General features: G+C 44.8%; 1 protein-coding gene across 1 annotated transcript in view; it reads right to left on the reverse strand.

Moving 5' to 3' along the window:
• LOC126355417 (LIM domain only protein 3-like) overlaps positions 1–16,065 on the reverse strand; it is a 1,043,148-nt gene that overhangs the window by 57,492 nt on the left and 969,591 nt on the right. Inside the window, exon 6 of the mRNA XM_050005721.1 lies at positions 12,258–12,396. Within this exon, the coding sequence (XP_049861678.1) occupies positions 12,258–12,396 (139 nt within the window). The remainder of the gene's footprint in view (positions 1–12,257; positions 12,397–16,065) is intronic.

Raw genomic sequence — 16,065 nt, forward strand, 5'->3', positions numbered from 1 at the left:
CGTCAGACGGACTTGGGTGTAACATCGATACAGTGCATCCGGATGCGCAACGGGAGGTTCTACCCCCCACACAGCAGTACGACGCGAACCACGCTAGACAGGGGTTGAATAGAGACACACCGGACGGAAAGCCGACGGAAGGAGTCCCTCCACCCACCGCAGCAACGCCACCGCCTTCGGTCAGCCCGGCCGGAGAGACACGACGGGAGCTGGACCTCCAGCACAGGAACTGGGCCGACGAATCCGATGCTGACCCACACACCGACGACGCACCCGCAATGGCGAGTGCTGCTGCGTCCACCGGATGTTAACCGCGCAGAAGATGCAGACTGACGCACAGGCAGCATGTCACCAGGCAGCAGCACACAAATTAACGTAAGCGTTCAAGTGCGCTTTACGCACTGAGGAACAGCGGCAGGCATATCGAACAGCCTCTATTAATATTAATACGATCAGAGCGCCTGTCAAATTGCAATTATTACGAGACATGTTGCGTGCGTCAGACGTCGACATCGTTCTGCTGCATGAAGTATGTGTTGAGAGCTTCCCCGACCTCTATGAGTACGATACGTACATTACACCTACTATCGACGGCGGCAGCGGAACACCGATACTTCTACGTAGCGGCATAGTAGCCGAGGACGTGGTGTACCTGCCGTCAGCGCGAGGACTGGCGCTCACAGTGCTGGGAGTACGGGTCCGACAGACGGCGCGACCGATCCCGATTTTACGCAGAGGAGATTGCAACACTATTCTTAGGTCGATATGAACATGTCTTATTTTGAGGCGACTTCAACTGCGTGCTCGCACCAAAAGATCAACACCCGCATTATACTTCATGCCCGGAGCTGCGGCAACTCATACAGGGCATGAATCTCATTGATACATGGGAGAAGATACATGGCGACAGACGTGGATACACCTACGTCACGAGTCACTCTGCAAGTCGTCTCGATCGCATTTACGTAACACGTCGTCTCGAACCTGCTATCCTCGATGCGGAATTGTGGCCTGTCGCCTTTTCAGATCACATAGCATATATATATGCACGGTCTCCCTGAGTCGTCAACAAGTGTGGAGGAGTCGCAGTGTTTGGAAACTGAATACAGCATACCTCAGGGAACCTGAACGCAGACGCATAGTCGAAGACACTTGGCAAGCGTGTGAACGACATATCGGACGACGTTGCAGTGGTGGCTGGAATGTGTTAAGCCTGCATTGCGCCGAGCGTTAATACGGAAGAGAGCAGATGATGTGGAGGCGACACACGACGGAATTTTATTTCACGATGCTCCGCGAACTTTCCGTACAAGCACCTTCACAGGAACGTCGTGCTGTACGAGCATAGGCCCAAATAATTTCCATATCGCGCCGCCGTCTGGAGGGAGTCGCAATCTGTGCAAGGGCCTTTGAACGAGTCCGTGGAGAATCACCGTCGATGTATCACGTTATCGGAGAAAACAACGTAGCCGCAGAACCTTAATACAGACGGTCGTACTGCCAGATGGTCGCCGCATGACAACGCAAAAAGATATTGCCAACGCTTTCGTGGAACACTACGGTCATCTCTATGAAGAAGCGGAACACGATCAGGCAGCCTTTCATGAGGTCCGACGAACGCTCTCCGCGTGTCTCGACGAGTCGGCCAACCTGGAGTTAACAGGTGAAATCACAGCTGACGACGTAATGGAAGCGATTGATAAGGGAGCGTCGCACAAATCGCCTGGACCCGACGGGTTTCCGTTAGAGTTCTATCGTACATTTAAAGATCTCATGATTCCACGATGGACTGCCTTGTACTGCGAATTGATGTCTCCCAACGTGCCTCTTCCACCCGCCTTCGTGGAAGGAATGATCATCCCCATCCACAAACCATCTGGCGGCACAAGGATACAGGCCTACCGGCCACTGACCCTTCTTAATTGCGACTACAAGATCTACGCCAGGATACTTGCAGCACGCTTTAAAGGCGTAATAGCCAAGTTATTTCACTAGACCAAACCCAGCTAGGAGGAGACAGCAATATACAAACGGCACTCAGTGACTACCGCGATGTTATCGCCCTGGCATCAACATGTCGTCTCCGGGGTGCATTGGTATCGATAGACTTTGATCGCGCATTTGACAGGCTGAGTCATGCTTATATCACGGACGTGATGACGAAAATGAAGTTTCCGGAAAGTTTTGTCACCGTCGTCATGAGACTAGTCCACGGAGCCGCATCCAAAGAGCTCATCAATGGACGCTTGGTGGGGCCCATCACCATCTCACCATCGGTCAGACAAGGGTGCCCGCTGTCAACGATATTGTATGCCATCGCTGTCGAGCCCCTGCTCTGCGGGCTCCGGAATCAACTCCAAGGAATGACGATAAGGCACAACAAGTTTATATGCCGAACATGCGCAGATGACCTAGTGTTTTTAGCACGGTCAGGCGACGAGGCAAGAGCGGCCTTGCATTGGATTAATTTGTATTGCATGGCTACGGGAAGTCGCCTGAACATGGCAAAGTCGGGAGCGATGAACATCGGGAGAGGACTCCCGACAGGCAGTGTAGCACCATTACAGCCGATCAACAAGATGAAATGCCTAGGAATTATCTTCACTACAGACTTTCGCCCCACGGCGGCACTGAGTTACAGACATCTTCTGCAAACAATTCGTGCGAGTGTCCGAAGTCACACGTTAAGGGCACTGGATATGATACAACTGGTCACCTTATCTAGCCTCTCGCATCCCCCACCTGGCACAAGTTCTTCCTATTCCGGTGGTGTTGCCCCACCGAATCCTGGCGGCACTAGGATATTTTGGACCACAGGTCTGCTTTTTAAGGTAGGAAGCGAAACCCTCACCCTTCCTCGTAGTCGTGGAGGTCTTGGACTAGTTCACGTACGCAACCGAGCAGTGGCTATCTATGTAACCACAATGATAAAGATGTGGACACTACACCAGACAAGTCTGACGGGCACCTTGATAGACGAACTCGCTCCACCCTCTCGTTCCGCTCCGGTAGCGGTGGCTCACATCTCACCATCGCTTGCCCATATGCGGACCTTTTTTGTGGAACACAGTTATGTACATATGGAACTACCGACTACCAGGACGGCAACGGCACGAGATATATATCAATCTTGACTCGACGACGGCCGAATAATGCCGTAGAGCGCCGCCAACCAACAGTTACGTGGTCAGTGGTATGGCGTACAGTGCACCATCCACACCTTGATACGGGAACGCGTGCTGTGGTATCAGGTGGTAAATGGGAAAACGTGACTCGTTCCAGGTTGCATACAATTCATATGGCGGACGAGCCACTGTGTCCGCAGTGCAATGTAATAGACACAGAGGAGCATCGCCTGATATGCGGTCCTTCGGCGGACGCATGGTGTTTGGTCAAATAAATGATCGCCTTCCTCCTTCGGGTGGGGCCGCAAACAGTAGAGACGGCAGTAAGAATGTGCTTGACTTTTGGGCCTTACTACAGGAACATCACTCACAGCTTATGAGACATCCGAGATATCGAACATATTACGCAAATTTTTTTAGGGAGTGCCTTGCTTGATCCCCCACCCAGTTGGGGTGTCCCGGGTAGGAGAATGTAATTATAGCCTATAAGTATAAGAAAAAGAAAGGACCAGGACAGTGGAGAGGATCCACAAACACACGTGAAGACGTACCCGACACCAACACGAGGTATGACGGGATTAGCGAGGTACGCGCCTGAAAGAGGAACATAGACCGTTGTTGTTTTGTCCTGACAGAAGCAGGATTTTTTTCTTTTTTTCACTATTATGTAAAAAAATAAAAAGTCCACTTATTTACGTTTCCCAGAAAAAATTTATTTTATAACGTCATCGTCTTAAATATTAAAAAAATGCTAGAAAAAAAAGCGCATCTGCCTCGTAAAAAAAAAAAAGTGGTCAGCACGACAGAATGTCAATCCTAAGGGCCTGGGTTCGATTCCCGGGTGGGGCGGAAATTTTCTCCGCTCAGGGACTGGGTGTTGTGTTGTCCTAATCATCATCATTTCATCCCCATCGACGCGCAAGACGCCGAAGTGGCGTCAAATCGAAAGACTTGCACCCGGCGAACGGTCTACTCGAAGGGAGGCCCTAGTCACACGACATTATTATTATCGCCAATACGGTGCTGTGCAAGTTGGTGGTGGCTCATTAATGGTATGGGCTATGTTTTCGTGAAATGTACTGGGTTCTCTGGTCCAACTAAACCGATAATTGACTGGAAATGATTATGTACTTCTGCTTGGAGGCTATTTGCAGCCATTCATGAACTTCACGTTCCCAAACAACGATTGAATTTTTATGGATGGCAGGCCGCCATGTCACCGGACCACAATGGTTCGCGATTGGCTTGAAGAACATTCTGGACTTTTCGAGCGAATGGTTTGGTCGTGCAGATCGCCAGACGTTAATCCCATCGAACATTTATGGGACGTATTCCAGAGGTCAATTCGTGCACAAAATCCTTCACCAGCAACACTTTCCGAATCATGGACGGCTGCACAGGCAGCATGACTCAATATATCTGCAGAGGACTTCCAGCGAATTGTTGAGTCCACGCCACGTCGGGTTGCAGCCGTACACCGGGCAAAAGGAGATCCGACACGATATTAGGAGGTATCCCATGACTTTTGTTACGAAAAGTTCTCCCTTTGAAGATTTTTAGCTGTCACTTACCATTCCACAGCTGTTCAGCAACATTAACTTTTATTTTTTAGGGTATCAGCTTTTTGAATAATTTAATGCAAGATTTCCTCTCCTGCGGCAATCTGTTCAGGGTCAAGGATATATCCAGCGACGGAAACCGCCCCATCCGCCAGAAAAAGAAATCTACACAAACCGAACTGCATCCGACCCCGGCAAATAGACAGACGTATTAATTCAGTAACAGTTTGCTGTAGCCAGAACATGTAATGAATGTTGACTAGGACCATGTGTACCTAGATCAGTTTGGCGTGAAATCTCAACATTATATCGTCATTCGCCGCGAAACTAATATGAGCTGCCGACCACCACACCCGCCCCCTTCGTCCCCGCTCGTGTTTAGACTGGCACTTGGAATCAACCTCCAGTTCTAGTCTCTGTCTTTCCCACAACGTTTACCCTGTATTGATCTCTATAATGCCATGGAAGATACTCCCTAATACCTTAACTCGTGCCATGTAATCCTGTCGTATCTTCTACACAGTGTTTCTCACATATTCTTTTCCTCGTCAAATCTACAGGAATCTCTTCATTTACTATCTCATTAATCCACTTAATTTTCGGCATCTTGCGTTAACACCACATCTCAGAGTTAAAATATTCTACTTAATTTCAGTTTTTCCATGATTCACTTCCATGAAATGCTGTGCTCCAAACGTTCGTTCTTAGAAAGTATTTCATTCAAATTAAGGCCTGTATTTGATGTTGGTAGACATCTTTCGGTGACTAATGTTCTCTTTACCTGTACAAGACTGCTGCTTGCATCCTGCTTTCTTCATCGGTCACACCTCATATTGCTTTTTAGGAAAGAAAATTCGTATTCTACGCGCTCTGTACTTGTGCTCCGAATCTCTTTTTTGCACCTTCTCAGTGCTTCCGTCTTTCTTAGGTGTATTCTTAATACATATTCTCCGCTCATTCTACTGAACTATTCCTGTAATTCTTCGTCACTTTCACTGGTGATGACGTTGTCAAGAACGACTCTTGCATTGACTTAACCCTCAATTTTAATCTCATTTCTCGACTGTTGTTAACTTTATTGTTTCTTCGTGGAGGAGTGCTTCTCTCGTGTTCTCACTGAGTAAAATTTGTCTATCAACAAAAGCAAAACAAAGATAATGGAATGTAGTCTTATTAAACGAGGTGATGCTAAGGGAATTAGATTACGACCGAGACACTTACAGTATTGGATGGGTTTTGTTATTTGGGCAGCAAAATAACTGATGACGGCCGCAGTAAAGAGGATGTAAAAAGTAGACTGGAAATGGCAAGATAATCATTTCTGAAGAAGAGACGTTCGTTAACATCAAATATAGATTTAAATGATAGGAAGTCTTTTCTGAAAATATTTGTATGGAATGTAGCCATGTATGGAAGTTAAACATGGACGATAAATAGTTTAGACAAGAACAGAATAGAAGCTTTTGCAATGTGGCGCTACAGAAGAATGCTGAAGATTAGATGAGTGATCATGTAACTAATGAGGAGGTACTGAATAGAATCGGGGAGAAGAGGAATTTGTGGCACTACTTGACTAGAAGAAAGGATCGGTTGGTAGGACAAGTTATGAGCCATCAATAGATCACTAATTTAGTATTGGAGGGCAGCGTGGAGGGTCAAATCGTAGAAATGGAAATGCCATGTGGCTAGGGCCTCCCGTCGAGTAGACCATTCGCCTGATGCAAGTCTTTCGAGTTGACGCCAATTCGGCAACTTGCGTGTCGATGGGGATGAAATGATAGTGAAAGACACACACAACCCCCAGTCATTACGAGGCAGACAAAATCCCTGGCCTCGCCGGGAATCGAACCCGGGACCCGTTGCGCGGGAAGCGAGAACGCTGCCGCAAGACCACGAGCTGCGGACAAATTGTTGAGAGAGACTAAGAGATGAATATAGAAAGCAGATTGGAACAAAACAAGAACATCTTCTTCCTAAGTCTTACAGCCACAACTCCACCACAGAGTATGAGGTTCGTTTCAGTTATCTTCCGTCCTATCAGCAACGCTCATTTCTGAAGGCTGGCTCCCTTTCTTACTTATGAAAAAAGATTTAGTCATGATATTAGGAAGAACTCAGGTAACAGCTGGTTGAATTGTTGTTTATTAAACCAAAACCGGTTACTGGGCATAAAGCCGCTTCATCAGTTGCAAGAACGCTAAAAGATCATAGCTATACCCACAGTTCCTAGTCAAAATTTACTGTTCAGCGAATATCGTCGTTTCTCCTGATCATGTGACTTTAGGCCGCGAAACAGATTGTGTTTTAATAAACAACAATTTTACCAGCTATTAGCTTAGTCATTCCTAACATCAAGCCTTTCAACAGCTGCTGTTGCGAGGAATATAAAGTAGTTTGGAATAGATTTGGAATTGGGGTCAGTACTATAATGAATTATGGAAGAAATTTCTAAAGTTGCACATATTATTTGGTGGTTTTACAGTTTTTCAGCTATTGTGTTTTAGTACCGGTCTGGCATTAGCACACAGACAATGAAGTACTGAAGATTCAGAAGCCTCGTTAACATTTAGAACAAATGAAGAGAAGCCAGTGGCAAGTTGAAAATCTTCAGCCAGCCCGTGAGGTGTTTAGGTCCATCGGAATAGCATTTCCCACGTATGGCAAATATCTAAGTACCAGTCCCGCTCGGGTACACAGTTGTACTTTTCACAAATAGTCAACGCAGCATTTGATCCCTTCACGCCCATTGTAATAAGTCGTTTATTCACCTGTCAGAGTTACAGCTTGATTATTTCCCTCCAGTTGAGACAAAATCGCGGCATGTGAAACGTTGACTATGTTTTCCCGAACTGCGACTGTGTTTGTCGTACTGGAGACCTTGAAGTGTCGCAGCTGACGATCTTTCCACTCGGTATGTCGGTCTCCGTAAAGCCTTCCGACACGCAAGGTCCCCAGCTGCAGGAAAAACAACAGGTGAACCTCAACCATCGCGATACTGCTGGCCGCTAGACGCTCACACGAACAGAAATATTACAATGTCGACTCTTTTTTATTTTACTGGGAAAAGCTTGTTTTTTCTTCCCGTTTGACCGTGCTAGCACCTCCCTTTGCAGCATGAAATTAGCGCTGAGCATACTAGTGTGCCAACATCTATCCAAATCGTTATATCAATGCAACAGTAACCTGTCTAAAAGAACAAGGGGAGATTAGGGTTTAACGTCACGTCGACGATAGGATATTTGAGACGCAACACAAGCGTACCTTGGGGAACGAAGTGGATGGAAATCGGTCGTGCTCTTTCAATGAATCAACCTGGTTTCGATTTTGGGAAATCACAGTAAACATAAACGTGCATGGTCGGTCGGGAATTTCAATTGCCATCCTCTCGAATGCGACTCCAGTGTGCTAACCACAGCTCCACTTAGCTCGCTCTAAGTGAACTGATCCGACCCGTCACGAATTCCTCTCTTTATCTCAGCCAAAGCAGCATTTGTGCAAGACGTATCAATTGTTTGTTTGCTGCGCGCCTATCTAAGTGTTCCCCTACAGTTTTTACTCTCTACAGCTCTCTCTAGTACCAACGACGTTATCATCTGATATTTTAACACGTCATATAGCCTATCCTTTCTTCTTGTCACTGTTCTCCATATCTTCCTTTTTTCGCAAATTCTGCGTGGAGCCTCCTCATTTCTTATCAGTCCACCTAATTTTCAATTTTTTCTACAGAACATCTTAAACGCTTCAGTGCTGTTCTCCTTCAGCTACCCTACATTCCAATGTTTTACTGCCATACAGTGCTGTGATGAACTACATTCTCAGACATTTACACTAGCAGACTTCTCTTGGTCAGGGATGCCCCTATATTTGTAGTAATATGCTGTTTATATCTTCTTTCTTTGTTCGTTCTGTGCAATTTTACTTCCAAGGTAGCAGAATTTTTTAAATTCGCTTTTTTCGAGGTCGCCAAGTTTATCGACATTCTCATCTCTACTGCTCCCCATTACTTACCTCTTCCTGCGTTTTACTCTAAATCCATAGACTTTTCATTCCATTCAGTGCGTCCTGTAAACTTGTTTCACTTTAAATGAGGATAGCAATGTTATCAGCGAATCTTATCCTCGATATCCTTTCACCCTGAACTTTAATCCCAGTCTTGAACCTTTCTTTTTTATGTCATTGATTTTTCGATGTATAGATTCAACACCAGAGGCAAAAAACTGCATCTTTGCCTTACATTCTTCTTAATCAGAGCACTTCTTTCTTGGTATTTCATTCTTATTACTCCTTCTTGGTTCTTCTACAGATTGTATATTACCTGGATTTCCATATAGCTTATCCCTAAATTTTCCAGGTCGGCAGCACTTACGAACATGTCTTGATTTTTCTCAAGTCTTCCTTCATTATCAACTGCAACGTCAGTACAGCCTCTCTGGTGCTTTTACATTTCCTAAAGCCAACTGATATTTATCTAACAGATCCTTAGTTTTCTTTTCCATTGTTCTGTATATTATTCTTACTGTTAAGTTGATTGTACCATAGTTCTCACACTTATATACCCTTGCTGTAATCGCATTTTTGTGAAATACGTTCTTCCGAATGTCCGACGGTGTGTGCCCAGTGTGATAAGATTCTACACAACAACCAGAATAGTCATTTGGTTGCCAGTTTTGCCAACGATTTCAGAAATTCCGACGGAATTTTATCGACCCCTTCTGCCTTATCTCAGCGCAAGTCTCTCAAACTCGGTTTAACTACAATCCTGGATTTCGTATGTCCTCCATATCGACTTCGGTTTCTTTATCTAACACATCTGGTAAGTGTTGCCGCTCACAATAAAATCTACTCTTTCCGCATATTTTCTCCCTCCTCTGCTTCGAACGCTGGGATTCTCATTGCACTATTAAGGTCGTCAACCTTATTTTTCATTTCACCGAAGGTTGTTGTAAGTTATCAATATGCTCAAACATTCCTTCCATCGAATACTTCTATTTCGTTTTGTTCACGTTTTTCGGCTGCCTTTTCGCCTTGGCTTCGCTGCACTTCATATTTATTTATTTATTTCGTGACTTATAGTGTTGTATTTTCGTATTTTTCTAAACATTTATGTGTTTCCTTCTTTATTCGGTAAGTTGAAGTTTTTCTTCTGTTACCCAAAACTACTTCGCAGCTACCTTCATTGTATCTATGTTTGTCTGTTCAACTATTATGATTGTCTTATTTAGAGATCCCGATTTCACTTCAAGTAAACTGCCTACTGTGTTATTCATCATCCCAATTTATGTAACCTCAGAGAAAACCCGTCTGCTCGTTTCCCCGTACTTCAATATCTCACTTCTTTCCACACTGATTCTTCCCAGAGATTCTTTTAAACTTGAGTCTATTCTTTATTATTACTAAATTGTGATCTCAGTGCCTATCTGCTTTCTCATTTCTGTAACCAAGCCCATATTTTTCCGTAGCTCATTCTTCTATTCCTTTCTCTACCACGTGTTCCAATCCCACATGGTTATTAGAGTATCATCTCTTTTTAAATATTGAATTACCAATTCAGTACCCTAATATACTTTCTCTAAATGCTAGTTACTGTCGTTGATCTTCCCGTCTACATCGAGGTCGTTGAGAATGGGAAGGTAAATTTTCTTTTCTCAGGATTGTAGGAAATAGGTACGTGAGGTATTAATAATAACAAAAAATGGGTATATGTTTAGCAAAAACACAGAGGAATTAAAGCAAGATGGCCAGACAGATATTTGGGCATATCTGAGCTTATATCTCTAAGTCATTCTGTGAAACAGACACATTTCGTCGTTAATGACCTTTGAGTGCTTTTTACTGTTTAAGGAGAAGTATCTAGCATGAAACCATTAAAGACATATGCACATAAATATCAAGTAGAGACTGAAAAACGAGACCAGTAATAATAATGGCAATACGATAGTCAGAACGACACAATGGTTAGTGCAGCAGTCAATTGTAGATAGTTAAGTGGGAGGGACACAAGGAGTGGTGGCAGTTGTTGATCTTTACGCGAGGCGAAAAAAGAAAATGACCATGAAAATTTTTAGACTTCACACTTACAATAGGAAAACTGTGACTTCTTAAATATTATCTAAAAGCCACATACGGTATGGTTCTGGAACAGGATAGAAATTTTCAGTATTGATGACTGCTACCCTATAGGAGTATGTAACATGAGAATGAAAGAATTCTGAGATGTATGAAACTATTTACAGACAATTGTCATCGACTCTTTGTTAGCCAGTGATCTTACAGAACAATGATCCTCAAGCATAAAGCTGTCGAATTGTATTTGGGTATCTCGTGCAAGTAGAGACGTCGTAAATTTCGTGCACGGTATCAACAAAAGACAATTAAATACTTTTGTATGAAAACGATATTCAAAACAAAGGGATAACTTTCACACCTGAACAAGTAAAAGGTAAAAAAGGATCAAATTTAGGGAATGACACTATGCTGGAGTAACCCACTATAAAACACCTAAAGAGCCTACAAAATTGTATCATCGTAGAAAACAACTCAAAATTAAGGAATATTAGAGTACAAAACTTCTTCAGCATCCTGGAAATTAACGACCGAATAGATGCTCAGTGGAAGAGGACGTGGGGAAAAACCAGCTGTGGTTTCTACAGAACTCTTCTTGATTTTAGATATCCTGTAACTAACCAAGTTAGATACATGTTCGATATATAAATCCATGATGTATCTGCTTGAATCCCATGCATATGTCTACTTATTTACTTTTGTGCAATGAATGCTTTTCGCACGAGTGAGGAATGAGCCCAGAATATTATCATATACTCAAAATATGTTAACTTACTTACTTCTATTTCCCCAAAGTTTGCAGTTTCTTCTAGCATAAAATTAACCGAACGTATATGTGTTAGCAGGTCTACGTGGCTTTACCATTCTATTCATCAATACTGAAGTATAAAATCTTAGAAATTTTTGTCTTGTTTATTATTTCTTATTGGTATGCTAGGATAACAGGAGGTGGGACAATAGTGACAGCACAAAATTGGATGAGTTCTGTTTTTTTCTTTTTTTGTCAAAGTTGCAAGCTAGCGCATTTATGAGAAATCAGTCGGTACACTCGCAAAAATATCGTTACAATTTTCTCGGTTGGTTCTACTTCCCTCAGCCCCACAACGTTGCTTGTGTCGCTTGGAAACTGGTCTAGTTTCCCCTTATTCAGACTGAAAATTGACTCAGACTGTAAAAGTCTGTGGACACACATCAGCCGTGCCATTCACATTACCCAGAATTGAATTCAGGAAAACTAAGGAACGCTCTAATCAGGATGGCCCGATGGAGATTTGAATTTCATTCCTTCCGAGCACCGACTTATTCTGTTAGAAGAACAAAAGAAAATGTCATTCAGAAGGAATTTGTAGCATTCGCAAGCATACATATGCAAACACGTTAAGGAACGCCATCAGAGCAGTCTATGAAAAGGAACTGCAATGTCTGAACAGATACAGAGAGGGGATTCTACTTGTTTTTCCGTAACAAGGACATTTAATATATGGCCTCTGAGGTTGACGGCGGTACTGACCGGTGGAGGTAGGTGCCGCTTGATGTGCGCCAGGCTGGACGGGTTGTACGCCATGTTGGCGAAGACGAGCCGCTCCTCGTAGTCGTACTCGCACAGGATCTTGTTCTCGCACAGGTAGAAGCGGTCGCCCACGCAGAACCTGCAACCAGACAACGACCAGCATTTAGACGTGTACACATGTATCAGCTTTACCCATATTCCTCATTGGAACATAGGGAAAACAGTGAACACGTTTGAACAAGTTTAATGACAATAAAATACGACTGCTTCGATGGTAAGAATAAAAAGGACGAAATACAGGGACTCACTTGGTATTAATACAGAACTCTGAAACAGGTGTTATCTAAACGTCGACTGTTCCTAATACACTCCTGGAAATGGAAAAAAGAACACATTGACACCGGTGTGTCAGACCCACCATACTTCCTCCGAACACTGCGAGAGGGCTGTACAAGCAATGATCACACGCACGGCACAGCGGACACACCAGGAACCGTGGTGTTGGTCGTCGAATGGCTCTAGCTGCGCAGCATTTGTGCACCGCCGCCGTCAATGTCAGCCAGTTTGCCGTGGCATACGGAGCTCCATCGCAGTCTTTAACACTGCTAGCATGCCGCGACAGCGTGGACGTGAACCGTATGTGCAGTTGACGGACTTTGAGCGAGGGCGTATAGTGGGCATGCGGGAGGCCGGGTGGACCTACCGCCAAATTGCTCAACACGTGGGGCGTGAGGTCTCCACAGTACATCGATGTTGTCGCCAGTGGTCGGCGGAAGGTGCACGTGCCCGTCGACCTGGGACCGGACCGCAGTGACGCACGGCTGCACGCCAAGACCGTAGGATCCTACGCAGTGCCGTAGGGGACCACACCGCCACTTCCCGGCAAATTAGGGACACTGTTGCTCCTGGGGTATCGGCGAGGACCATTCGCAACCGTCTCCATGAAGCTGGGCTACGGTCCCGCACACCGTTAGGCCGTCTTCTGCTCACGCCCCAACATCGTGCAGCCCGCCTCCAGTGGTGTCGCGACAGGCGTGAATGGAGGGACGAATGGAGACGTGTCGTCTTCAGCGATGAGAGTCGCTTCTGCCTTGGTGCCAATGATGGTCGTATGCGTGTTTGGCGCCGTGCAGGTGAGCGCCACAATCAGGACTGCATACGACCGAGGCACACAGGGCCAACACCCGGCATCATGGTGTGGGGAGCGATCTCCTACACTGGCCGTACACCTCTGATGATCGTCGAGGGGACACTGAATAGTGCACGGTACATCCAAACCGTCATCGAACCCATCGTTCTACCATTCCTAGACCGGCAAGGGAACTTGCTGTTCCAACAGGACAATGCACGTCCGCACGTATCCCGTGCCACCCAACGTGCTCTAGAAGGTGTAAGTCAACTACCCTGGCCAGCAAGATCTCAGGATCTGTCCCCCATTGAGCATGTTTGGGACTGGATGAAGCGTCGTCTCTCGCGGTCTGCACGTCCAGCACGAACGCTGGTCCAACTGAGGCGCCAGGTGGAAATGGCATGGCAAGCCGTTCCACAGGACTACATCCAGCATCTCTACGATCGTCTCCGTGGGAGAATAGCAGCCTGCATTGCTGCGAAAGGTGGATATACACTGTACTAGTGCCGACATTGTGCATGCTCTGTTGCCTGTGTCTATGTGCCTGTGGTTCTGTCAGTGTGATCATGTGATGTATCTGACCCCAGGAATGTGTCAATAAAGTTTCCCCTTCCTGGGACAATGAATTCACGGTGTTCTTATTTCAATTTCCAGGAGTGTACGTAGTAACACCACTAGCAGTTTCGTAGGAAAATACACTTGCAGGGAAATAATCCAGATTCCGAGAATGTTGTCCTGATTAGAACCAACACAGAGACAGAAAAATCTGCCCTTAATGGATAGTAAATCCGCGTAGGAAATAACGATGACAGCTGAGAACAGCGGTGTTTCATACTACAATGGGCGCCGAGGGCGTCCTGCAACGATGCGTTGCGCAACACCCACCCGGAGACCTTTCTATTTTTCGTGTGCGTGTGTTAGTACTGAAGTCGTACTGCTGCCAGCGGTCTCTAAGATAGGTGGGAGAAGAAAATGTACTCCTTATTTGACACTTTCAGAGCGGGTGGGCATTCAAGTGGGTTGTTTCCACATCTGGAATAGTAAATGTAGAGGAGCTTCACATATAACTGTACTAAGGTTGAACGTAGCTGAATATGTCGGTGAACGCAGGGCAAGGCTATCTGTGTCTTGTAGTCCATACACCGACGTTTATAGCTGCCAACGGTGGAATACTCGTGATACTATTTTCTTGTCACCTATTGTACGGACGCGAATGGTTCCCTCGGAAGCGGCGGATTTTTCCAGCGCTGGTAACGCCGCGTGGTGTCCGGTCATGTCTGCGACATGGAGAGCTGGCGGTACTGATGCGTGCGGGGGCCAGGTAGACTGCACGCATGCCCGAGGTGCTCCCTCGATCTCCGATGTAGCACATAGATACAAATTTGCATATATACTAGGCTTCCATGTTTTTGATCTGCGACCTATAGTACCAGAATTAAATAAAAAAGAAAAATAGTTCCCATGCCCTGTTCAGATCAAGGATTTTGGGAGATTTCTCATGGCAACTTACAGATTTCCTTCCCAAAATATTCCTAGTTATACTCTTTCTGTACCATTACCATCTCACGGTGTTTGGCTGAAAAGTGCCTCAGCCTAAAACGGGTCATTACTCGAATAGCCCCCTTTACCTAGGGAATCAAAAGTAAAAAACAACCACATGGCGGTCAGTTATGACATAACGGTGGCGGAGGATCACTCAGTCGAGAGCTAGTGGACACATAACGACCTGACGAAGCTGGAATCCGAAGAAAATTTTACACTATCTTGTTGCTCTACATATTTTAACTTGGCAGGTCGCTGTGGCGATTTTATTAACTACTAGCGTCTGCTGCTTCGCTCACATAGTCTGCATAGTCTACACAGGCTTTTTTTTCTTTTCTTGAATCAAATTTTTATGTTGTTCACATATTGCAACACCTTCTAAAATTTCACGCTAATGGAGACCATTAAAGCATGGTCTTTTCTGAATGTACTTCTGGCGAAAAACAGATTCCAGTAGCTGGAGTCCAAAGCTTTTGGTAATCATGACTTTTGCGATCTTGTGGTGATATTTCCATAGAAACTTTCATCCCATAACACACATTTCTTTATATCTAACCGAGAAGTGAAATACCAATTTTCATAGATCTAGCGTTAAAATTTGTTAATAAAACGAAATATCTTAGCCGGCCTGGGTGGCCGTGCGGTTCTAGGCGCTACACTCTGGAACCGAGCGACCACTACGGTCACAGGTTCGAATCCTGCCTCGGGCATGGATGTGTGTGATGTCCTTAGGTTAGTTAGGTTTAATTTGTTCTAAGTTCTAGGCGACTGATGACCTCAGAAGTTAAGTCGCAAAGTGCTCAGAGCCAATTGAAATATCTTAAAAATTTTCATCCACTAAGGGTGTAATTTCTGAAAACAGTGAAAGGTGCAGTTTTTCAATTTCTGACAGAGAAGTCAAATACAAATTTCCTTAGCTTTAGTTTTGAAAATGTTTTCATAATGAAATAATCTCATAGAACTTTTCATCCTCTATTTCACACTCTTAGGGTGCTGAATTTGCAAAAATAATGAAACACGAATTTTTTATTTCTAACCGAGTAATCAAATATCAATTTTCGTGGATGCAGATTTAAAAATTGTTCAGTAGATCTTTAATAATGATTTATTTTAAAAAATAACTTTCACGCACTATTT

This window comes from Schistocerca gregaria, chromosome 3 (assembly GCF_023897955.1).
Source record: "Schistocerca gregaria isolate iqSchGreg1 chromosome 3, iqSchGreg1.2, whole genome shotgun sequence".
NCBI classification, from domain to species: domain Eukaryota; kingdom Metazoa; phylum Arthropoda; class Insecta; order Orthoptera; family Acrididae; genus Schistocerca; species Schistocerca gregaria.